At 51.6% G+C, this 24133-nt stretch overlaps 5 protein-coding genes across 6 annotated transcripts; 2 read left to right on the top strand and 3 right to left on the bottom strand.

Annotated features, from left to right (window-relative positions):
- The first annotated feature begins 88 nt into the window (after nucleotides 1-88).
- On the top strand, nucleotides 89-1135 carry stmp1 (short transmembrane mitochondrial protein 1). Its single transcript, XM_057021807.1, has 3 exons — nucleotides 89-257; nucleotides 430-483; nucleotides 756-1135. The coding sequence occupies exons 1-3, from the start codon at nucleotides 243-245 to the stop codon at nucleotides 825-827; spliced, it is 141 nt and encodes a 46-aa protein (XP_056877787.1). The 5' UTR covers nucleotides 89-242; the 3' UTR covers nucleotides 828-1135.
- LOC130518889 (uncharacterized) lies at nucleotides 993-1787 on the bottom strand. Its single transcript, XM_057021805.1, has 3 exons — nucleotides 1589-1787; nucleotides 1478-1507; nucleotides 993-1405 (listed from the first exon to the last, which is right to left on the bottom strand). Exons 1-3 carry the CDS (start codon nucleotides 1628-1630, stop codon nucleotides 1148-1150), a joined length of 330 nt encoding a protein of 109 aa, XP_056877785.1. The 5' UTR covers nucleotides 1631-1787; the 3' UTR covers nucleotides 993-1147.
- Nucleotides 1788-1829: 42 nt separating this feature from the next.
- On the bottom strand, nucleotides 1830-9621 carry dhx57 (DEAH (Asp-Glu-Ala-Asp/His) box polypeptide 57). 2 transcript variants are annotated; one of them, XM_057021767.1, is made up of 23 exons: nucleotides 9570-9621; nucleotides 8908-9166; nucleotides 8566-8826; nucleotides 8301-8501; nucleotides 7345-8225; nucleotides 6647-6825; nucleotides 6437-6558; nucleotides 6157-6352; nucleotides 5967-6091; nucleotides 5749-5882; nucleotides 5612-5666; nucleotides 5296-5507; nucleotides 5016-5132; nucleotides 4843-4939; nucleotides 4386-4760; nucleotides 4014-4290; nucleotides 3842-3937; nucleotides 3682-3765; nucleotides 3465-3602; nucleotides 3305-3379; nucleotides 3100-3234; nucleotides 2831-3031; nucleotides 1830-2393 (listed from the first exon to the last, which is right to left on the bottom strand). In XM_057021767.1, exons 2-23 carry the CDS (start codon nucleotides 9057-9059, stop codon nucleotides 2250-2252), a joined length of 4257 nt encoding a protein of 1418 aa, XP_056877747.1. In that variant the 5' UTR covers nucleotides 9060-9166; nucleotides 9570-9621; the 3' UTR covers nucleotides 1830-2249. The 2 variants fall into 2 exon arrangements, with proteins under 2 accessions (XP_056877747.1, XP_056877749.1); XM_057021769.1 differs by having other exon boundaries at nucleotides 8572-8826.
- A 131-nt stretch (nucleotides 9622-9752) lies between these two features.
- Nucleotides 9753-11428, top strand: morn2 (MORN repeat containing 2). Its single transcript, XM_057021806.1, has 4 exons — nucleotides 9753-10540; nucleotides 10839-10945; nucleotides 11051-11187; nucleotides 11263-11428. The coding sequence occupies exons 2-4, from the start codon at nucleotides 10874-10876 to the stop codon at nucleotides 11363-11365; spliced, it is 312 nt and encodes a 103-aa protein (XP_056877786.1). The 5' UTR covers nucleotides 9753-10540; nucleotides 10839-10873; the 3' UTR covers nucleotides 11366-11428.
- A 269-nt stretch (nucleotides 11429-11697) lies between these two features.
- strip2 (striatin interacting protein 2) lies at nucleotides 11698-23602 on the bottom strand. Its single transcript, XM_057021773.1, is given in 21 exon segments — nucleotides 11698-13562; nucleotides 13763-13967; nucleotides 14080-14184; nucleotides 14264-14330; nucleotides 14423-14523; nucleotides 15212-15338; nucleotides 15492-15589; nucleotides 15685-15759; nucleotides 15846-15917; nucleotides 16004-16067; nucleotides 16145-16443; nucleotides 18461-18522; nucleotides 18525-18651; nucleotides 18739-18866; nucleotides 18935-19041; nucleotides 19143-19211; nucleotides 19324-19444; nucleotides 19519-19653; nucleotides 21050-21124; nucleotides 21824-21893; nucleotides 23318-23602. Coding segments are annotated over 21 exon segments (2469 nt in total). The 5' UTR covers nucleotides 23429-23602; the 3' UTR covers nucleotides 11698-13311.
- Nucleotides 23603-24133: the final 531 nt, after the last annotated feature.

Here is a 24133-nt window from a genome sequence, read left to right as displayed (position 1 = left end):
GGAGTTGTAGTCCTCTAACACAAACGGCGCGTTGCAGAGACCTGCATCGACGTTAATAAAAACTACAGCACTTGGAAAATAGCGCGAGACTCTATGTTCCCGCGCATGCGTCGCAGTGTTGTTGGCGGCCGCTGTTTCAGTATAAAAAGTACCGAAGCTTGCCTCGTTCTTTTTCCTTAATTTTTCCACTTTGTTCCGTATATTATTTCTATTTGACTGTTGAAGGCCAGTGTTATTCCACCATGTTGCAGTTTCTGGTGAGTTTTATTATTTTTTTGAAGCGGAATCAACCTTCGCCAGCGTCCCAACAGATGGGAACTGGTTTAGCTAACGTTTGTAAATGTTCACAATTTAAAACACACCACGCTTCAAAATGTTGTGTAACATTGAATTAACGTGCCTTTAACGTCATTTTATTCCTCTCCCCAGGCCGGTTTCACCTTGGGGAATGTTGTGGGGATGTATCTGGCCCAGAACTACGATGTAAGTTTCTGCACACGTTTGTCCGACTTGTGTTGTGTTTAAAGGTCAAACATCGATCCAGAGGATCAAATTCACGTCAAGGGTCGCATATCCATAGAATATCCATATTCATATCCACAGAATGCAAGAAATATTAGCTTGATAGACAACGTCCAACCAGGTTTGCAGCAGAAAATGATGCTAGATTTACTGCAGATATGAAAGTGGAGCCTTGCAGGATGATTTTGGAACCGCTGACCTGTGGATCCCTGTTCTTTAATGTTGTTCTGCAGGTTCCCAACATTGCCAAGAAAATTGAGGCCTTCAAAAAAGACGTGGAGGCCAAGAAGAAGCCCCCCGAGTGAACAAAGTGCAGCTGCAATGTTGGAAGAAGGAACACTTTGACTTCAAATGGCAGATATTTATTTTCAGTTATGGTATTTTAATCAGCATGTAATTAAAGAATTTGTATTGGTTTTTTTTTGAGTATTAATAGTGCCTGGAACCACTTTTATACGACTAAATGTGCAAGAACTCTGGTGCATCTCGTCATGGCACGGTTGGCTGGACGCTCTGGTGCACTTTCATTCTCTACGTTTCCTATTACAAACGTGTCCAAATGTTTTAAGAGTGTGAGATTTCATCGTCCTCCCAATAAAGTGGATGATCCATAGTTTGGCAGGCTCTACTTCTTTTTCTTGGGCTTGGACCCCTTCTTTTTCTTCTTGCTCTTTGCTTGCGACCAGCCGAAGCCTCTGAAAGTCAAACAGTCCACTGCATTGTGAGAAATGTAGTAGAGGTTCTCCATGGCTGCTGGGCTGAAGATGTCCACCTCTTTTGGGGCAGACTTGGCACCAGAGGGCCCTTTCTTGGGTGCTTTTGCATCCCTGGGCTTTTTTGCAGGTTTGGAGCTGTGTGGAGTTGATTTTCTGGGTTTGGAGGGCTTTAAAACACAGGCATGGATTTATACTTTTGGTGGAATGGCTCAGAGGAAATCTAGAACAAGCAAACGTACCATGATGAAGCGTGGAGAGAAATGATCCATCTGTAAGAGGAAACACAAGGGTGCTTTTATTTTAGCGGAAATATTCTTGAAATGCTGTGGGATAAAAAAGGTTTATCTTACCAGAACTTGGCACTGTGGAGAGTGGCAACGGAACAGCCTCATCCCGGACTGCAATACACTTTTGTTTACATTCGGTTGCCATAGAGACGGCGGAGAGCGGCTCGCTCCCGAGTCGGCCCTGCCCAAAGATTCCTCAGCTGAGGTGCAACACGGCTTCACGTCACTCCCCAGTATTGGAGTTAATAATTGGAATTTTAAAATCGGAGGCAAGTTTACACCATCAATAAAAGACGATAAAGAAGACAATAAAAGAAGCAATGTTTATTTTTCCCATCCAGGCGTTTATGTTAAATCTTTGGCAGGTTTTTGTCCAGACTTTAAGAAAAAATAAAGCCCTTGATTCACTTTGTAAGGACGCTGCTTTGACGTCATTGTGAAGTTCAAATACATTCACGAAGTTGCAAAACATCGCACGGCGCTCCCAAACATGCACTGCCAATAAATAACCATCAGGAGGTGGCGAGGATTAAAAAAAATCCACTGTGGTCCAGCCAAAAATACACGCTGCAAACTAAAGCCGCCATCAAATTCATGTACGTACACGCCAGCTGTAAACGCTCATTTCAGAGTTGGCACATTTGCATTTTTCCAGCAAGGCAATTGTCTTTAAAGAGCATCGATAGTTGTCGTGGCAACGGTGCGGCGGAACCCTGGGGGGGGGTTACTGGGTGGAGATGAGGTGGACTATCATGTGGATGATGCGGGAGCCGCGGGGGCAGCTGCAGAGGTCCATGCTGGGGCTCCTGATTTTGTCCTCCAGCAGCTGGTCCAGCTCCCAGCGCAGCATTTTCACCAGCTCGGCCACCTGGAAAAACCAAAAAAAAAAGCACCTTTTCACTTTAGATTTGCAACTTTATCGTCTTCTCTTTCTACTTCTTTAACCTTCATGTATCCTGGTCTTTGCTTAGTTGGCTAAAAGTACTAAAAGTGTCTTTTGCACCTCGTAATTTGGAATTATTATGGGTAGTGGGGATGTCAGGCGCTGTCAGGAATTCCTGGGCAACAGTTGTGCGGCAGACACGGAAAAAGAGCCGTGATTGATGTTTTATGTGACAGATGAGTGACTACATCCAGTTATTTTTTTCCCTTTTTTACTTCGAGGCTCATAAACACACTTTAGGTCATATTAAAAGGACTTTACGGCTCGTAACTTTTAACAACCCAGATCCGAGACATATTTTATTAGGCGTCGAGCTCATAAAGCGCGCTCGCGTGTCGGGTCGTCCATTAAGTATCACCGACCTGGTGAGAAGAAGCACCAAACTGGATCCACCCGTCGTCCAGAGAGATGACAAACTCTCCCCTGTGCAGCTCCATGTTGACCTGCCCGCCTCCGAGCAGCACCAGCGGGTACACCGACACCATGCTGCAGTCCCTGATGAAGACGCGGCTCGTTTTCACCTTCTCGTGGTAAACCAGGTACGGGCTGTTGTAGTGGCGAACCTGCGGCACACAGAAGGGTCACGGGCCCCGTTCGCGTCACACTCTGGGCCCGGCGTGTTATTTCTCACCGTGTAGTTGACGGAGGAAGGGTGCACGTGGACGCAGCCGTCGTTTTTGGTCACGAAGCGGAGCTCGTTGGCCTTGGGGTGCATCTTCATCGCTCCTTTGCTCGTCATCTTGTAATTCTCCTGAGGAGCTCGGACCTGAGGCCCAAAAAGTCAAAGTGAAGCCGAGCGGAGCCGGAAGAGACTTCAAGGGTGGATCGATACCCACCTGGACCACGTTGGGATAAAGAGCAGCGCACAACATGGCCGACATCAACCGGATGTTGTCGGAATTCAAGTTGGCCTGAAAGGCACAAAGACACACGGTGTAGTTATAAACCATCATGTATTGAAAGAAACTAGAAAGAAAGCCATGAAATGTGCGTCACCTCGGGGCCTGTGGCCTCCAGAACACCATCAGAGCCTTTGGAGCCCAAGCGCTCTATGACCCTGGCCCTCAGTCCCTCTTTGATGAAGCCGATGTCCGACAACAGCTCAGCAAACTGCCTCTTCAGACTGGCGATCTCCTGCAACGCGGCGAGAAAAAAACCCTTGAAGCTGATTTTTCAAGCAAGGTCACAGAAATTTGCCGGATTAACGGCTGACCTGCAATCCTCGCCATGACAGGAAGTTCTCCCTGCAGTAGCGGAAGCCTGCCTGGTAGCCGTTCCTCGCAGCGCTGCACCATCCCTGCAACAGAGAGCCATCCCATCGTTCCCATCAGCTTTTAAACATTGTCTCTCCCACATTCTTATCCAATCGGCACCTTGTAGGCCTGCAACAGGGCTAGGTGGTCGCTGTTAGCCAAGGCGAAGGCTAGCTTCTTCTCATTGGCTTCTTCCCGCTTGTCCCACGGAGACACCTGGAAACAGACGCGGGAGGGGTTGGGTTTTATAGACCAGACGTCTTTCACAGGGCTGGAACAACTCGTCCCTTACAAATGGTGATTTGAAGGCCAGGCTGGCAGCGATGGTGAGCGCCGGGTCCAGGCAGCGGAAGATGGCGCCGAACAGCATGAGTTTGCCGATGCGCACGTCGACCGGCAGGCAGGCCAGGTGGTAGCCCAGCGGGGTCAACTTCTCATTGGCGGTCAGAGCTCCCAGGTCCTGCAGGCGCTGCTCGGCTGCGTCCAAGCTTTCGGTAGCCGGGGGCTCGATGAGCCGGGAGAAGACCGACTCCAGCATCTGCTCGGAGAACACGTCCAGAATCTTGATCCTAAGAGGGAAGAGGAGGAAAATGATGACTCTGGTCTAATCCCCCAACACGAAACTCAACTAGGTCTCCAGGGAGATGAAGTCAGACGGAAGCACCTGAGACAGAGTTGCTCCAGAGGAACTCTCTGGATCTCCGGCAGCTGCTGCTCTGCCAGGTGGTGCTGGAAGCAGTGGCTGGTGAAGAGGTGGAAGCAGACCCCCGAGGCCACGCGACCCGCTCGACCTTTCCTCTGCAGCGCGTTGGCCCGAGAGACCCACGTGTCCTCCAGGCTCTCCATGCTTTTGGTGGCGTCGTACCTTTTCTCCTTCATCTTGCCGGAGTCGATAACGTAAACGACGTCGTCAATAGTTACGGAGGTCTCTGCGATGTTGGTGGAGATGATAATTTTGGTGACGCCTTCCGGTGGACAGCTGAACACCGCCTGTTGCTCCTCGTTAGACAAGGTGGAGTGTAGCGGGTACACCGCACACCTACAAGAGCGGGACAGGGTCAGGATCTGCACTGCTAATACGTCCACTTTGCTAGGAAGTTCTGGCAGGAAGCATTCGTGACCTTTTGCTGCCTCTGTTATTGAACATCCTGTTGGACATGAGCTGCTCATACAGCATCTTGATCTCAGCCAGGCCCGGCAGAAACACCAGAACCGCACCTGGATGGAGAAACCACGGAGCTGAACCAGCTTCCACACTGACACAAAGAGCGCAAAGGATCTGCTGGGTTTTTACCGGGGGGGTAGTCGTGCTTTCCATCTACAATCCACTCCAGCAGGTTCTCCACCAGGTCCATGTTGATCTTGTCCAGGTCCATCGCAGCAATGGTCTTCAGCACCGACTTCTTGGTGTCTGCAGCGGCAGCATTCATCCTTATTTACAAAGCCACTGAAGACGTGTCTGAGAGCGCTCGACATGAAGCAGTAACCCTCCGAGGCAGCAGGGGGCAGTAATCCGATTACACCCATTCAACTGGAGCCAAGGGGGTCTGAAGCAGCTCGGTTTGTGAACTCACCTTTGTATCGGAGTGTGAGCTCCTGCAGGCTGAGCTGCTTGTCTGGAATAGAGTCTTTCACAAAGTCTTTATTACAGAAAGACATGAAGTTCCACAAGTCATCGCCTAAATCCTCCACCACTTCCCGGGCGCCTGTGGTTCCTCTCCCACTGGTGGAAGACACAGCCGGTTTCCCTGAGCGCATGTATGGGCTGCCGTCCTCCAAGACATAGCTGCAAAAAGAGTAGAAACAACCGTGTTCAACTTTTATTTTTCACAGGACAAATTAACCCAAGCACTTCCTGGTCTGAAGGGGGGTGGGGGGGGTCACACTAACTTGGTCTTTGCAATGGCATCTTCAAGAAAAAACTGGTCAACCGGGAAAGTTCGGCCTGAAACGAGAGGAGCCCGTCCACGTGAGGAGAGACCCGGGGTTGGACGTGCGAAACGGCTGCACCGGTGAGGGCAACTGACCTGGTATGTGGATGTTGGGGCAGTTGTAAAAATAGTCAGAGAAGAGGTGGGCGTTAAGTGTGGCGCTCATCAGAATGATCTTCAGGTCGCTCCGCTGCACAACCAGGTCTTTTAAGACCAACAGCAAGAAGTCGCTGAGGGAGGAGAGACGAGAGCAGGGTTGAAACAGAGAGTTCCAAATATCTTCAGTGGACACTGGGTCACCTCAGGGTCATCACCTCTCCTCTGTTCGTTCGTGCACCTCATCCACAATGACGTGCGTCACGCCGCCGAGCTCCGCGTCGCCCTCCAGCCTCCTCAGCAACACCCCTGTGGTGCAGTACAGAAGCCTGGTGGCGGGGCTCTGAAAACACACATATCCCTCAGAGCGATGGCTACATTTAAGGCGTTCCTCAAAGGGGGCCATACCCTGACGCTCTCCAGGCGGATCTGGTAGCCCACCGAGTTCCCCAGCTGCTCGGCGCGCTCTTGCGCCACCCTCTGGGCCACGGAAATGGCAGAAATGCGGCGCGGCTGAGTGCAGATGATGTTGGCCACCTGCTCGGCGGGACCCTTCAAGGAAGCATCCAGGATGAACTGAGGGATCTGGGTGGTTTTACCACACCTGGAGCAAAATAAACAATCCACTCTTCACTATGATGTAAATGTATCAAAATGTCCCCCTCATACTGGGGAAGATGTGACCCACCCAGTCATCCCAGTGACCACCAGGACCTGGCTCTGCTCCAGCACACGGAGGATGTTCTCACTCTCTTGCCATGCTGGTAGTTTCCTCCTCTGCTCCAACATGGATGTGAACCGTCTAGATGACTGGACACGAGGGGGGGGCAGCAGAGCACAAACATTAAACCACACACACACTGACGACTTGTTTATCCCCTCTGACACGTTGATTCACCAGTTTCCTCTGGAACTCTCTGCACAGCTTGCCGTTCTCCTTCAGATGGTTGTCCAGCTTCAGTTTGTGCTTGTGGTCCGTCTTCTTCCTCAGGTTGACGTAGCTCTCGTTCTCCACGGGGACGGCCTGGTCTTCATCTTCCTCCTCCCTCTCATCCAGCTCCTCTGCCTCTGCTGTCTCTGTAGGGTTGAAGCCAGATTTACAATTGCAGCAAAGCTCTACTTTTTACCATTTTTTGGATTCATTGGATAAGATAATGTGATGTTTTTGGGGGTTGGGGTCAGTAAAACTTTCCTGCAGAGATCAGGTTACCTGATTTTCTAACTTTCTAACCTGGGCTGCTAACATCCAGAAACGTCTATTTGTTAAAATCTAGATCCTCCATCCAGGAGTGCCACGATCCAGTCCTCGAGGGCCAAAGTCCACCCGTGTTTTCTGTCCCACCAGGTAGATGATTCCACCTGGGATCCTACTTTTCCATTGGGAAGCACTTTTTTTCCCTGGTAGGACAGAAATCCCAGCTGGATCCTTGAGGACTGGAGTTCAACCCAGCTGGGGGATCTTCTTTATCAGCTTCACTTTATTCCTCTTTAGCTACAAAACCCCAGGAGCTGTATTAGAAACTGTAACTGAAAAGGTTTTCTGGGGGGGGTCCATCTCCCAGGGGCTCAAAGAGATCAGGCTTCTGTTTAACTCACCATTGGTGGCTCTGTTGTTATTCGATGTCACCGTTTTCCTGCTGGTTGTGCGATTCCCACGGCTGCTGCTCCTGCTTTCCTCAGGGCCGTTGCTCCTCGCACTCTTGCCCTTTGCGATTCCAGGAGACGGCAGAGGAGCCGCCAAAACCGGCGGCGGCGTGCTGAACTTGTGATGTCCGACTGCCAGCAGCTCTCGCATCACCGCTTCATCCTCGCATAGGCTGATCAGAGTGTAGACGACAGGCTCGCTGCTCTCTGCTGCAGCCAGAGCTTCCCCGAACAACCTCTCGCTCACGCTGAGCCTCGCCGCGGCCCCGATGGACTCGTCGGTGGTGCTGAAAGCTACGATGGGGGTCTCGAATGGATAACGGTTTCCTTTTGGGAAACGGATCTCCAGTTCATACTCGGGAGGGGAGTAGCTGCTGAAGCCGGGCTGGCTCGGGCCTTTCGGGTCAGGGGCTCCGGGCGTCTCTTTGGTGGGGAGCTGGTGTTTAAACTTGCATTTGTCCCCGAACCGACAGCCTTTCCCTTTCATGTAGAACTGGCACACTTTCTGAGTCTTCGCGCTGCGGTTCCTCGCTCCCCCGCTCTGCCCGACAACGCTGCCCGGGAGGAAGAGGAGGTCCAGCGTTACCGTCCAGACAGCGTTGGCGATGCGCTCGCTGAAGCGCTCTCCGTAAATGGCAGCCAGAGCCAGAGCCTCTTCCTGCCTGTGGGTCAGACACTCATCCATGGGAACCTCTTTGAGGCCTCGGGGGCAGACTGCCTTCTGACCGTACCGCTCGCAGAAAACCTGCAGGAGGAGATGTTCCAGAGTGGTTCCAAATTCCCCTCCGCCAGCCTCTAGCGCCTGTTTGCTGCGCTCCCGATCGAAGCCGTATCTGCGAGAGATGACCAAAAAGGAAATTTTCAATTTCCTTTTCATATAACCACTAAAAAGTGAGTCTGCGCATCACCTGCAGAGTTTCCCGATAGCAAACAGAGAGACGACGGGTGCGGGAGCGGGTCTTTCTCCATCAGACTCGTAGAGCTGATACGCTGGGCTGTCTTCTCTCTCGTCAGGCTCATCCTTAGTGGCCCAAAACTGACCTTCATCCCGGTGGTCGAGCTCGTCAAACTCCTCCTCTTCTCCAGCCGAACAATCCGAGTCAGACACGCTGGGACGGACGGGAGAATGAGCTTGTCTGATGTGCAGCAGGAGACCAAATACAGGCCACTCACCCGTACGTTTCATCATATTCCTGCGACTGCAGATCGCGCAGCAGCTCCTTGAGTTGCTCCTGGTTCTCGTTAGTCATGAATATCTTCTGTAAGGGCCCGGAGCTCGATTCTGACCGAATGCCATCGTCCTGCTTTTTCCACAATCTGGTGCTGGCCAAGGACCTCGGGAGAGCCTTGGAGCCGCCTTTGCCATCCCTGTCTCGATCTCTGCCACGTCCTCGACCCTGACCCTTAGAGCCGCCACCGCGTCCTTTACCAGGTCTAAGGGGAGAACCAGAAATCCGGTCAGGAAAAGGACCAAAGGTAAAGCAGGAAATCAGAGATTTGATCACTGGGAATCACCTGCTGGATTTAGCGGGTCCAAAATCGAGGCTGAAATCATCGCCATCGTCCCAGCCGCCGAGTCCTCCTTTGCGACCCCCTCCACCTCCTCTGGGCTTGTTAAATCTGCCCCCTCCTCTGTTTGGCTTCCCACCTCTTCTCCTGGCACTCATGTCTCTGTGAAAGACACTTTCACTCTTCGGCGGTCGAGAAGTGAAGACTGAAAGGGACCAGAGACGCACCCACCTCCCGTTACCGTCCTCTCATGGCAGCAAACAAACTGTTGGAAGATGCGCAGATTTAATAGATCTGCAACCCGGAAATGCGAGACAGAGCAGAGAGAGCCGCTGTTTGTGCTAACCGGGGATCTTCTGTACACACGCACTGCAGCGCGGAGTCACGCACAGCTGCGGGGGATGCGGGGGATGCGCTCATGTGTGAGGAAGGAGATGGTGGCTGACAATCTGCGCTGGTGGCTGCGATTACGCAACCAAACCGGGCTTGTAAACAACCCGCAATGCCCAACTACCCGTGGGCATTTAAGTCAACACCCCGGGTGATTACAGATAAAGAAGAGCTCTTGAAATTACACAGAACAGCGAGGCTTCAGCTAGCTGGATAGTACATGAAGATACCCGTTGAATTGTTAACAGTTTATTGATATTATTAGTTGTTCTACCTACCGGCAACCTCCTGTTTCTTTCGTCCGAGTGGAGTTCAAAGTTTTTCTTCCGGTATCCGGTACGTCACGTTTTTATTATCCAATCAGAGTAAGCCTACCATCCACGATAGGCTGACTGGAGGAAGTGTTCTTCGTTTTGATTGGACGATAAAGAATATCACCCCACCCCCCAAATGGAACTTAAATGTACTGTAAGTCTGCTTGTTTTACATACCTTAAATGTGGGGCAGGGACTGAATTGTATTTATAAGATTTAGAATGGATCGACACATCAATAGAGTCTTAAAATGGTAAATGTGAAACTATATAGAGTCTATTAGTTAGTTAATTGTCAGTTAATTGTTATTTGCGATATAGAGAGCAGTTGTGCCACGGCTGTTAAAAATGAGCGTTTACCACGGCCAGTCGTCATGGTTTGCTTCAATAAATCAAAGTTCTTTTGATCCGCTGTGATTCTTTGATCTTTAGCCTCGTTTGGAGAAACCAGCACCCTTTTCAAAATTTAATACCCAAATCCAAGGTAAATTCCTCTAAATTACAAACACCACTTTAGTCAATCACGAGCCATTTCTTTTCGGGTATGTACGTTTCAAAGCCGTTGCCATGGTAACCCCAGCTGGCGTCAGCCACACAGACGTTCGTTGAGACACACTTTGTCAACCACCTCGATATTTTGCACATATATGCTTGTTTTGCAGACATCAGGACCTGCTGGTTTAAGGCTCCTATTTTTTAATTAGCGAAGATTATCCAGGATGTCTGGTGAGGCGTTTGTGTGCGTGGGATTTCTGAAAGTTTGAGTGTTCTATCCGCCCTCTGATTCTGTGGTTTTCACTTCCAGATCAGGTGAAAGGTGAGTTTTCAGAGTCCAGGTCAACATTGGACTACAACCAGCTGACGTGGTTACATCTGCATTCACAGGGGAAGAAGTCACATTGAGCTCCTTCGCTTTCCCAAATGGTGACAAATATGGTAATAAGACGAGCAAATAGTCAGTTTTAGCGTGTCTCTTTAGTACCAATTACCAAAATATACCCATGTCTGTGTACTATTGATCAGTATTTTTAATTTACATATCAAATAGTGATTTTATATCCTGTTTATCCTGTTTATATCCTTGCTGTCCAAGAGACATTAGCAAACCCGTTTAAACATTTTGACGCAGGAGTCCTTGTCTTAGCAATATTCATGATAAATACCTGCAAATACTGTTTTTATCGTATTAAAGAATGGACTTTATGAACCTCTGCCACGTTTCCCACCCCCACAGAGGGAGAGTGCATCAAATCTGCGTCGGGGGGGTTGATGAGGAGCGGCACTGGCAAACACACCTCAGCAGATGGAGCCATGTACACTGGAAAGTGGCGTAAAGATAAAGTACGTGTTTACCATTAGCGTGTACTTCATTACGCGTTTGGTCCCCGTGGTCGTGTTTCTGTCCTGTCATCGCTCATGCACGTGCCCTCGCTGTGTCCTCCACAGATGTGTGGCAGAGGCACCCTGCGGTTCCCCTCCGGAGCTCATTATAAAGGTGAGTTCAAGGACAACATGTTCCACGGCACTGGCACGTACACCTTCCCGGACGGATGCATTTACACAGGTCAATTTAACCAAAACAGGTAAAAAATGAGCGTTTCATTCAGTTTTTATTTCATGCCAGTGTGGACGTTTGATGCCATTCCTGGTGTTTGCAGGTTGGAGGGCAACGGTGTGTTCACTGACGCTCGGGGACTGGTGTGGAAGGGCAAGTTTCAGGGTAACACAGCACCGGGCCTGAAACTGCTGAACAGTGTTTAGGAAAAACCCGCGCTGAACTCAGCCGAGGCGGCAGCGTTAAACAATAAAAATCCAATCCAAGGACATGTTTGCTGCCGTTATTTCACCATTTTCACAGGTCAATGTACGGATACGGATTTTCCCACTTGTCTGGTAGTTCAGGTCAGATCTCTGGGCTTCGACCCACCACCAGGGGACAGAGGGGGCGCATACGCACGTGCCCGTCCACACCAGCTGTGGCCCAAACATTGGCCCGAACGTTGGCCCGAGGAGCTGCGTGATGCGGCCGGTCAGTTTGACCTTTAGCGTGCGTTCTGGTGTGCGTGTGTGCGCGAAGGAAAACATCCCAAACGCCATGGTTCCATATGGTTTAATGAGCACGATGCCTCTCGGCATCTGGAATTGCACAGCCCCCCTGAAGGACGTCGGCGCCGAGATGTTTATCTCGACTTCACAGAGACGCAATTAAAAAAAAGGAACGAACCCATGAGCTGTTGTGACATCGACACCACGCTGACCACACGTGTGGCGGGAACGGGACGGTTCCCGGGTAGGAAATAGCGGCTTTATTGCGAACCCTCGGCTGCGAACAAAAGACTTTAACTTTGTGTGTGAAGGCAGCGACGATGAAACAGAAAGTGGCGCTCCGATTTGGCACGATACAAACCACAAATAACCTCTTGCTAATTAAAATTCAAAGCGGTGAGTGACAACCAGATGCTATTTTCATACACGACGGTGAGGTTAGGTGAGCTAGACGAGCGGCAAGGAAGCATTTAAAATCTCTTCAATATATATATATAATGTCTCCATAAACCTGAGTTTCTATAAGTATACAATTCAATAATTATATATTTCACCTTCCCGGAGAACGGTAAACAGTTAACACTGAGGCCTTGAGGATACACGTACACTTAGAGTGGTGCTGGGAAACAGAAGCAGCTTTGAACAGGTCAGAGCAGAAGGACGGATCATGCATTTGCACAAACTGACTGACTGAGGATGGTTCTAAATTCGGGCTCAACTGGGGTGGGGGTGGGGGGGGGCAGAAGGCCTGTCCGTGTTGTTTATTTCTGTGCTTTCAGCCTTAGGCGACGTACAAATAAATCCACATTCTTGTGCAACAGCTGTGGTCTTCCATGCAGGGACGGCAGGGTTGGCTCAACCTGGGAGCTGTGTTGATTGATGGGTTTCGTGTTCTGAGAGGATCCCTGCTCAGATTCTGATCACGTTTGGGCCCGGAACGCTGTCGAACTCTAATCGACTCGCTGCTGCCCCCTGACGGCAGGGGGAAGTACATCAGGGATTTACAGACGCGTCAGTGAGGATCTATTAGGTTAATATCGTAGTTATCTACAAAAAAGAACACTGAGGACGTGGTTTCTTCCAGAAGGGGCTAATCCTGCCCAGATTTTCTGTCATATTTCCATCTGTGCCTCGTCTATCATTCCTTGCAACACAATTTTTAACGCTAAAAACCAACACGCTCGCAGCTGGTATGTTTTAGGTTAATATGCGTTTTCTGGAAATGGACCCTGCGGCCCTTTTCTTTTTGTTTTCACTAGAAAATGTTTTACAAAAAAAGGATAAAATCACCACCGATCAAAGTGCTCCGACCAAAGAAAAGACCCGAACTGTTGTGGGTGTTTTTTGTTTGTCTTTCAATAAAGACGCTCGTGAAATCCAAAAAAGTTCACTGATAATTAGAAAAAAAAGTCACTGAGGACTCTAAAAAGCACCATTATTTCAAAAAGGACCGTTAAATTGGAAAAAAAATGACCTTGCAGTGTAACAAAAGGGAGTGGGGGGGTCGGTCCAGCAGTCCTCTGCTACAGCGGAGCCTTGTTAGCGCCTTCTATGCTGCCTCTTCACATTTTAGCATCTCTTGGTGTGAATTTCTTACCCGTCCATATCATCATATCCCTGCGTCATCCGTGAAGAACCCTCCCCAGGCCCCCGCGGAGCCGTCACGGCCCCTGCAGGAGCCCCTCCCACTGGATGGGCTGGGAGAAGACCTCCCGCTCCAGCCACATCTCGTAGCTGTAGTGGAAGTCCTCGGGCAGCTCCACCCGCTGGCCCAGCACGCTCTGCAGGCAGTTGTCCACCGGCGCAAAGTCGCCGTTCCTGTTCTTGTCGTAGCGGCGGCTGTTGAACCTCTCGATGTTCTCCCGGAGGGCGCACTCCTCCGCCTGGAAGTCCCAGGGACGCGCGTCGATGTCTGGGGCCGAAAGAGGACATCCATTAATATCAGGGGCCGCTTAATCGTGCACATTTCCTCTCATTTCTTCCCCTTTTTTGACATCATTATGGCCTCACAGGTGGATTACTTGTTCCCCCAGGAGGGCTCGACCCTGAAAGGTCTCTGGCGTTACCGTGGAAACAGCATGAAGGGAGGTGGAGCACCGTGCAGCTCCTTACCGTTGCCGTAAGCCCAGTCATCGTTGAGCCGGTGGCGGACCTTCTGGTAGATGGCCGACATGGTCTTCATGTTGCTCTTCCTCCACTGGCGGCCCAGGTACTTGGTCTGGATCTTGAGCAGCTTCAGAACGTAGAGCTGCATCATGGCCTGCTTGACCTTCAGCGCTCTCTTCAGAATTGGGGCGGACTTAAAAACCACAAGCATCTGGACAAAGAAAGCGCGAACCCGAGAACATCTGAGAAGGTGTCATACGAGTCCCCAGGGGGAGACTTTCATCGCTCCGATTTGCCACCGGGAGGCTCGGGGGACCCCTCACCATGGTCCGGGAGTGCTTCCACTTGGTCAGCTTGTTTAACACCCTCAGCAGATTGATACAAGAAAACAGGTTCCTCCAGCAGAACTGGTTGTTGTCGCCTGCTTCCTACAAAAACACGCAGGTATGAATGACAGCTGAAATCCCCGGCGCCTCCTCGGTCGCCTAGGCGACAGGTTTGTCTCACCAGGCTCTCGGCCGTCAGCTCAGGCATCTCGTGGACGGCACAGTGGGGGAAGTCCAACACGCATATGCTGTTGAAGACACACAGATGCTGGGTGAGACACCCCCCCCAGCCTGGTCACCTGATCAATCAATGACGATCTGAGAGGAAGTGGCCCTCTACCTGTTCTTGGCGCTGATGTAGGACATGATGTTCTGGTTGAAGAACTTGAGGATGAGCGGGATGCAGTTGGCGAACACCAGGTGCTGAGAGACGATCTCAAACTGTTGGGGGGTGGGGGGGGGGCAGAAAGGTCAGGGGATGGAGGCGCTCTCGGCTGCAATTCTGTCTCTGAGGGATTTGCTTGATGAGATTAAGGACGTTCCTGATAGAAACGTGTCTTAAAACACAATGGTGGCAGGAAATGAATCCTTTATCTGATAATCCTGCGACCGGGACGAGTTTTCAGGCTTTGGAAAAGGTTGCAAGGCAGAAATAATATAATATTCTGCTCCTGATACCTGATCTCATACTTAAATTAATCTGCTTTGCTTGTGTAGATATCTTTTTTGCCTCTGGTCACTTCCTAAAGTAGTGATCTCCCCTTTCACCCGCAAATGTGGTCTCAAATGTTGACAGCAGGGGGCGCCAACACGACACCACCGCCAACAACCCAAAGAAAACCTTCCCCACCAATTTCCCCAAATGGATGGACAATTAAAGCATATTATGCGCGCTTAATGTGGTCATTTATTAAAAAGGAGCAAAGTTTAGGCCAGAATTTCTGTATCTATTGTGTGGTTCTGATGCAGGAGAACATCAGAACGTCCAAAGGTGGATACTGGGGAGGACTGAAGGGAGATAAAAAGAAGTGCAGCACGAAGAATAAGATGATTCTTGTAAGCAGGAAGTCGGGGAGGATGAGATAAGAGTGTGTGTGAGTGTGTGCGCGCGCGCGTGTGTGTGTGTAACCTGATAAATGTGGTTCAGTTTGAAGTGCTTGAGCAGCAGCAGCAGCAGAGCCGAGATGGCCTTGACAATGATTTCCTTGTGGCGATTCACATCGATTCCCAGCTTCATACTTTGAAGCACCGTGATACTGGCCCCACACACACACACACACACACACACACACACACACACACACACACACACACACACACACACACACACACACACACTGTCAGGTTTACTAAGTAGTGCTGCCAGCGTTCCGCTGCGCCATGAAAAGCTCCGTCAGAAAGATTCTTACGGCATCTCCTCTGGCAGCACGTCGGCCAGGATGTTAATGGAGTCCGTCTTGGCCTTGGAGGTCGGCGCCGCAGCCAGCAGCAGCTTCAGGAGGGCGATCTGACACAGACGAAACACGAGACGTCACCAAAAACAAAAAAAAAAGCCTTTGACATCAGCACTAAAAGGAGGAGGGTTTTTCCCGAGCCGCTCACCACAAACTGGGAGAGGTTGGGAAGCATTCCCAGATAAAGCGTCTCCGCTGGAGTGTCCTCCACCTCCTCCTCCCCCTGCGCCAGTTCCCCAAAACACGACACGAGTCAGGTCAACGCAGGTATTTCTGACATTAATGTTCCGCGAGGCTGTCGTGACTGACCAGGGTGAGAGGACACTGCTGCAGCTCCTCCTCTCGCTTCATCTGGACCTCAGCGATGGAGACGTATTTGTGCTGCGGTGGACAAAAACACCAGCGCGTCACACACATTTCCCACGGACAGATGTCCGATAAAAACACCCCCCCACACACACACACACCTGTTTCAGGGTCTTCACACTCTCGTGGATGGGCCTGGGCAGCCCCACCAGGGTCTCTACATCGCTACAAAAGGGGAGGCATCATGAAAGAGGGGACAGAAACAGGAAGTGGACGGCGTTCCGTCTCGTTCGGACACCCACCTCCCCAAAGTGAAGCCGATGAACTTGTTCCTGCTGGTCTCCAGGAAGTGCTCGATGTCTTTTTCCCTGACTTTAGGGGCCCAGGGGAGCCCTTTAGGGAAGCTGATCCTTTCGGTGGGGGGCCTGAGCGGAGGCGGCGGCGGCGGAGGCTGGATGATGACGTCCCGGTCCAAAGGGTCCACCTCGCCCTCGATGCCGCTGTCCGCGTCCTCGCCGTCCTCCTCCTCGTCCCTGGCGTCGTCGTTCTTGAAAGGGTCCCGCTCGTTGTACGTGTCCAGGCTGTCCTGCTTCACCAGCGGCTAAGAGGAGCGAGAGGAAAGACGGGGGTCACATGACCTTTAACCACCCTGGAGAATCGTACTGAAACGGTAACCATGGAGATGCAAAGGTATATAAGACTGTTGTGCTACTAATATATAGCAAAGAGTTCACATTCTTCATTGAAAAAATGCCTCACTTCATACGTAAAAGGTATATTACACAACTTACATTTTAAAAATTAATTTAGAATTTTTTGAAAAAACAATTATAAATATATTCCTTTGCTGATATTTGTCCATAAAATCCTCAAGCGAGACTTTTAACCTAGACTACATTTAAACAAAAGGCAAAATAAAGGTGGAGTGATTACTGTCTGGGATAATTAAGCACAATTATGAGAGATTAACTCTGCGGCAGTTTTGGAATCACAACGCTGGGAAAAAATCAACTAGATTTCTTTCAAAATACACGATTTCAAGGCCAATTTCAAGATCTTTCACCTTTTTATACACAACCATCATGTTCTAACAGAAGTTCAGTTCAGCCATCTGAAATGATCTTAATGTGTGTGTGTGTGTGTGTGTGTGTGTGTGTGTGTGTGTGTGTGTGTGTGGTGGGGGGACCCTGTTTATCATCATTCCGAGTGGGATCCACTCACATGCAAGGCAAACAACTTCAACAGCAGGCGGGGTCTGTGCACTTACCGCACACACGTTAATACCAGTTATCCTGTACAAACAAGCCCAGTTTAGTTCACACACACACACACACACACACACACACCCACACACACACACACACGCAGACACGACTCCGACTCTAATGAAAGAGTGCAAGCGTGAGTTATGAGTCAGTCCATCATGGTGCGCCAGTGATCGTACTAATGCTGGACCAGGTGAGCAGCGTCCCGGGTGTATGGTGGTGGGGGTGGGGGCGGGGGGGGTGCGTAGTGAGCCATTCCCTATGGAGAAGCCATTCATCTCAGCTAATGCTGCTCTATCGGCGTGAGTGGGAAGCTGCCTTTCAGTGGCGTCCACCTAAGGGATGCACTGAAGTCCAAACAGGAGGGATGAGCTGAAGCGTTGGCCACCGCCTCCGCTCAGCTCCCGATGGACGCATTCCAGCCACGGCGACCCCCCCACGTCCAGGGTCAGCAGTGGTCTCTGCAGCCAAACCTGTCAGCGAATGTGATGGAACTACAGCTACTACAAAAGCCTGACGCGAACGGCCTTGACGGGACAGCCGCCGCCACCGATGTCAACAGCCAGCAAGTCAGCCCGGCCTTTAAACCCCGCCCCTTTTGTAGCAGGCAGTGGAGGGGTGGGGGGGGGGGTTAGAGTTTGATGTGGTGAGAGATGGGCGGTCTGCAGAAAGAAGGAGTAGAAATGTGAGAAAGAGGAGGAGAGGAGGCCTTGAGATGTTGATAACGGCGGGAATTTGAAAAGGTGACGTCAACATTGGGGGGTGTCCAAGGATGACAAGATCCCGGTGGAAGTTTGAGATTTGATTTAAATGAAACAGCACTTTGGATGACGTCTGCCTTCAGACGGCGCTAATCTGTGCATTCTCTTGTGTTTTCACACTCTATGCTAAGCTAAGCTAACGACCAAACGGCCTCAGATGGACGGGGGACGAAAAAGAGGGAAGAAAAGTGGCGGTTAATGGGTGTGAGGAGCGCGAGTGGGATGCAGAAGGAAAGTGCAGAAGGGGAAAGGAGGGAATTGGTGGGTAAAGACCTGCTTCTTGGGAAAGGGACTGTCTCCGTCCAAGCTATCAACAAAGGCACTCTGTGGGGACACAAGGAAGAGCGGCAATGAGAAACAAGAGAGAGAGAGAGAGAGAATTCAGCGTCAACATCCCTGGACCCGCCCAGGACCAGCGGTGTTGGCGCCGAGGAGCCGAGTTAGACAACAGGTTACAGGTGGAGCCGTTAAACAGCGACGCGTCCGGGTGGGGGGGGGGGTGTTGTTAGTGCCGCGCTGGCGTCCACGAGCCGCCCAACGCCGCGCGGCGCCACGCTGTTAAGCGAAGGTTAGGAGGTGGGAGGAGTCGTACCCTGCGGCTGCGGCGGCCTCGTTTCTGCTGCTGCTGCTGCTGCTCGATGAGCTCCATGGCCGTGCGGGGGGGGAGGCCGCCCGCATGGCCCTCACCACCCTGATGCTGTCCTCCGGGAGCGGCGGCAGCTCCAGCTGCTCGCGGCGTCGCACCTTCAGCTCCTGGAGCTCCTCGAACCCCCCCAGGGTGAACTGGTGGTGGAAAGATTACGCGTCAGAGGAAGCGACGGGGGGGGGGGAGGGGTGGCCCTACTGTCGCCACGGTAACCGGGGCCGCACCAGCGTGGTCTTCCAGAGCAACAGCAGCACTTTCTTCATGGGGAAGTGGGGGGCGTTCATGCTGCAGAACTTGGTCACCATGGTGAAGAGGAGCAGGGCGAAGGGCTCGCCGTTGTACAGAGGCGACGCTGAGGGTCAAAGGTCAAATTAGGGCACCGCTTCCTATGAGCAAGTTGGCACAGACGTCGGCACGCACCCAGCTCGTTCCTGAACGCTTCCCTGGCGGCTTTCCACTCCGGCCCGTCGTCCTCGGTCCGAACCCGGATGGTCTCCACCATCAGGTACATGATGCTCAGCAACACCCTGCAACAACAGCAGAACTGTAGATTAACAATGGAGGCAAAGGAAAGGGGGCGTGGCTTAAAGTGTGAGGCCGGGTGCGTTGGCCGGGGACGGTTGGAGACCTGAGCTCGGTGCTGTCGGCGAGAGAGATGGCGGGTTTCCTCACGGCGCTGCTGCACGCCTGGTTGTTGCTGCAGGGGGGGGGACGAGAAAACGGAAAGGCGGCGTTTGAAAAAGGGTCCGCGGCGAATAAAGACAGTTTTCCCCCCTCCCGAAAACTAAAAAGCTGCTGCTGGGACTCACTCGATCTCCATGCTGAGCAGCTCCAGCAGCGCGGTGAAGATCCCCATGTCGTAGAGCAGAAAGACGTTGTGTCTGGACCAGCGGAGGACGTCCGCCTCGCTGTCGCACTCGTCAAACGCCCCTGGGGGGGGCGGAGGGGAGACGTTAAGCACGCGGTGGGCGTCCGCGCTCGGCCGCGCTCGTTCGCTCACGCACCTTGGGCCAGATAGAGGATGGCCCGGGACACCTTTAGCCTCTTGTCTCTGTCCGTCACCTCCAGCGCGTCCAGCAGTCTCATCACGTAGGCCCTCTGCTCCTCCGCCGGCAGCTCGATCCACCTCCGGCTCCGGGCTGGGGGGGGGGGGGGGGGGGGGCAGAGGCAGATCGTGTAAAGCTAGAAATAAATGGCTTTTGGAGACAGTGCTATAAAGGCTTAGCCAAATGCTAAAGCTAGGCTACTTGCTTCCTCAGTTACTGGATCAGAGACCACATAAAAGTGGGGATTGAGGACAAGGACATCAGTTGCCCTGACGTCTCGATGGGGGGGGGTGTTTTTGCTCTCTCACACACAATGAGGGTGATGCTAAGAGGCAGCTATCTCTGTGAAACAGCAGCCACAGGAGCCCTCGTGTAATCCCACCACTCGTTTCCACTCAGCCTTGAAAAGGAGGGAGCGTATGAAGGGGACACTGCTCCCGCCTGTCTAAGACTCTCAGTTCAGCTACTCAGAGCAAGAAGCATTTTTAAACTCGTCTTTTCACTGTTTCCGGGGGAAACTCGGTTCTTTGAGGAGCTGTTCTTTTTACAAAGGAAAGCTTTGATGTTTCCCCTCAGAGGTTTGACCGTAACTGGACAGCATTTAGATTTGTTTTCTTTAGAAGAGTGAAGAAATCAAAGGACTGGTTGATAATCACGTCTGGGAGAAAGATTTCGGAAAGATTTCAGGGTTTCGAACTGCTGCTTTGGATACAACATCACTTCCTGTCTTTGGTTCACTTCCTGTTTTTGGTTCACTTCTTGTCTTTGGTACACTTCCTGTTTTTGGTTCACTTCCTGTCTTTGGTTCACTTCCTGTGTTTGGTACACTTCCTGTGTTGGTTCACTTCCTGTCTTTGGTTCACTTCCTGTCTTTGGTTCACTTCCTGTCTTTGGTTCACTTCCTGTCTTTGCTTCACTTGCAAATGAACGGAGAAACAACGTTTTCAGGCGGACCAGAGTTCAGATGAGCTTTCCCAAACTGAGCAGTGTATCCGTGGAAACCAACTCTGGTCTGTTTAAAAAGGACCAAACAGCTCTGGTGGGAATAATTCTTTTCACAACCAAAGAACCACTTTGACTCCACAAACTCCCTCTTTGACTCCGTCCCACCTTCACAATAAACCTCATCCTGGACTTTGATTAAATCGAGGTTAAATAAGAAGAAAAAAGCGACTTTTATCTAAGTACGACTGTTGTTCCTCAACAAGCAGAGAGACGCCGGTCAGTCGTCCCGATTAAGTGGTGCGTGCGGGCGTTGCCAGGTCAACCTTGGCCTTCGTGCTTCCTGACGGTGTTATCGAGCTAATGTGAGCGAGGCCACGCTGGGACGCACAAACCAACAGCCTGTCCTGACCCTCAGCAGCTGGGGGAGCCGCCGAGGGCTCCGTGATACCCAGCAGGGGGGCGGGTTCAGTGTTTGGTGCGACACTCGGGAGCAGATCTGCGACACACATTTGAGCCGACGTCTCACACGCAGACAGGACGGTACCGTGGCTCCGGAAGTCCTCTTCAAAGTAGTCTCTGTTGAGGGCGAACTCCGGCTCCTCCGTGTAGCTGTAGAGCTCTGTGGGCGACAAAGAACGACCGGATCGAAGCTGAAACGATCCGAAATGGTCAAAACCCAGACTGGATAGAAGTGTTGGATTGATCTCGATTAGGGGGAGTCCAGATCCATTCCACAAGACCCGCGATCCAGCCGGGATTTCGGTCCAAAAGGTAGACAAGCTTTCCTCGGAGAGACAGAAAACCCGGCTGGATCGTGGCCCTGGAGGACTGGATCACCCCTGGTCTTTAGAGAATTCTTCAAATAAACAGATAAAATGTCATATAAATGTGTCTGGACGAGTTTAATTATAGTGTAATCACGTTCCCCGTTTCACCGAATGGGTCAGGGTTATTAATGTGTTATTACAGCTCTTACACCCCCCCATCCCCCCCCCCATCCTCAAACCAGCGGCTGCTGTCAGTCAGTGTTTGCCGGTGTGACTAACGCTCCCGGCTCCTCTCGTGTTTGTCTCCTTTCACTCGTCTCCATGATTCATGGCTGAGGAGGAGGGAGCGGGCGAAATGACGCGCTGCAGCTGGGATCCTGTCGCCAAGAGTGGGGAGACCGGGAAGCGGCGAGGCCGCCTGCAGCCCGCGAGGCGAGGCCGCTGGCGGGGTGGAGCCAACACCTGCTAGGTAGGAGCTAATATCGTAACAACACAGCTGGGATGTTAGCAAACACCCCTGGAGGTTCCACGTTTTTGCCCGTCAGACGTACCTGAAAGCTCCGCCGTCAGCGTGTCCGTGTCTCCGTACTCGAACTCCAGGTTGGGCGACTCCATGGAGCTCTGTCGGGAATGGCAAACGCACAAGTGAGCGACACTTGGCAGATGTCCCGACTCCCATGTGTAAAGCAAACAGCACAAACACGCGCGCTCACACCTAGCGCTAATCCGGCGCGGCGCACGCCGCCCACGCCTTCACTTCAGGGAACTTCTGCAGTATTGTGTGTGTTTGAGATCCCACTGAACCGGTTCACCGTGGGTGAAGGCACAAATAGGAAGAGGTTCCCCTGGCTAAAGCGACTCCAGAACCCGTCCTGTGACAGTTGGACGTGTCAAGTCCTGTTAAACGGGCCCCAGGCCAACCAGCCCTCCGGGTCCAACCGCTCCGCCTGCCACGATCATGAACGACTCCTGACAAAGACCCAAAGGAGGCGGCACGAAACACCCGCGGGCCGAGGTAGCGGCATCAGGAAGCGGTTCTGGAGGGTCCAGCAGAACTGGAGGATAAGAAAAGGGGGCTAATTCCCATCAGCAACATCAGCTTCCCATTAAAGCCCCCTGAGACACCAGTTAACCCTGATGTCACTGGGGCCCCCCAGCGTCCGAGCACGTCGTCATGATTTAACATGGTTCCGTGCATCAGCGCCACGTGTGTGGGTTTATTTCATGAAGATTTCAGCCGGTAAACAAAACAGCACTTTGAAGAAATCAATAAACTCAAGAAGACACCCCCCGACCCACCATCGCAGCTGAGAGCTGGCCCTCATCCGTGCTCCCACACACTCGCTGGGCACGGTGTCAAGGCAGGACACCCCCCCCCCCCCCTCCCCCGACATATGCCGCAGAGAAGCCTGCTCCACCACAGCACCAACCGGGTCCAGTTTCCTTACACGAAGCAGCAGCTACGTCCATTGATGGGAGGGGATGTCAACATCCAGGTCCCCCCCCCCACCCAAACCCTGTTAGAGATGCTCCAATTTCCATAAAACGACTCAAAAAAACCATATTGTTGGTGTCAGGCCTGGGGGGTAACGCTTCCAAAAACCCATTTTCTCCTTATTCCTCATGAAGGGGTGAATTATGGCTCCATGACAGAGCAGAGAGGTCTTACTGGTTAAACTGGACCAGGGAACCAGGTCCAATCAAACGGTGTGATCAACAATCCGAGGCTGTCATATCAAACCAGTCCGCCCCAGTGACCGCCGGCCCTTCCTGGTGGTGCTTTCTGTCGGCGAGGTGGTCCTGAACGCATTCTCTCTCAGATTACGGTGTTATTTATAGGAGCCGGTGGCCAAAATAACACCTGGCGTCTGCTCGCAGGCACGTCTGTCTGCACACATGCACGCGTTTAAAGCCACGGCTGCAAGTGACTGCATGGAAATGATATTCAGCTGCTCTGAAAGCTCCCCAGCAACAACACACACACACACACATACACACACACAACGTTCCGATACTAGAATGTGACACAAGCGCCGCTTTTTTACCTCCGACTCCTTCTGCTGATCCCTGAACGCATCTTTGCCCTTGGGTCTGAGCCTGTCGCCGTTGTCGTTGAGGTTGTTAATGATGGGCACCTCCATGTCCTCCGCCTGCATCTTTCCCTTCTCATGCGGCTCGCCTCACCTTCTCCGCGGGTAACGCATACCGGGTGTTACAGCACAGCACCAGGAGGAGCACCGGCTCCGGAGGACAACACCAAACTCGACCCCTCCTCCTCCTCCTCCTCCTGCTGCCGCTCCTGTCGCCGCTTTGCTCCGCTCGTCCGTTCGATTCGTTGTCACCGCACGCCCCCGGAAGGCGGGGTTAAAGAGTCATGTCTGCGGGGATCCGATTAATTCCAGTCAAAGGTCACCCAAGTGCAGCTTGTGGGTCGAGAAGAATCGGGGGGGAAATCCCTGGAATTCGTTGGATCAAAGGAATCAAATTTTGAGGAAACTCAGAGACTTTAATGTCGGAGAGTCAATACAGAGGAAGTGTGTTAATATTAAAGGTTAATCTCAGATATTATCGCTGGTAAATATTGGCTAAAAAGCTCGTCCCTCTGTGTCCGAATGTCACATTCCTTCGTCAGTTTGAGCACAATGTTTAAGTGCTTTTAAATTTGAAGTTTTATTGAATCCATTTTTAAAGTGATAAACTTTATTTAGCACCACAGGCCGACCAACTCGCTCAAGCCTCTTGTTGGCTTTACTTTTATTTTTGATTTCCATTATACAAAAGCCGGTTATACAACGCCACTTTTCCCCCTTTGCCAAATATTTAATTAGCATTTCCACGAGGTCACTGCCGCCGTTCCCGTC

This window comes from Takifugu flavidus, chromosome 22 (assembly GCF_003711565.1).
Source record: "Takifugu flavidus isolate HTHZ2018 chromosome 22, ASM371156v2, whole genome shotgun sequence".
Taxonomy (NCBI): domain Eukaryota; kingdom Metazoa; phylum Chordata; class Actinopteri; order Tetraodontiformes; family Tetraodontidae; genus Takifugu; species Takifugu flavidus.
This window is presented reverse-complemented; position numbering and strand designations above follow the sequence as displayed.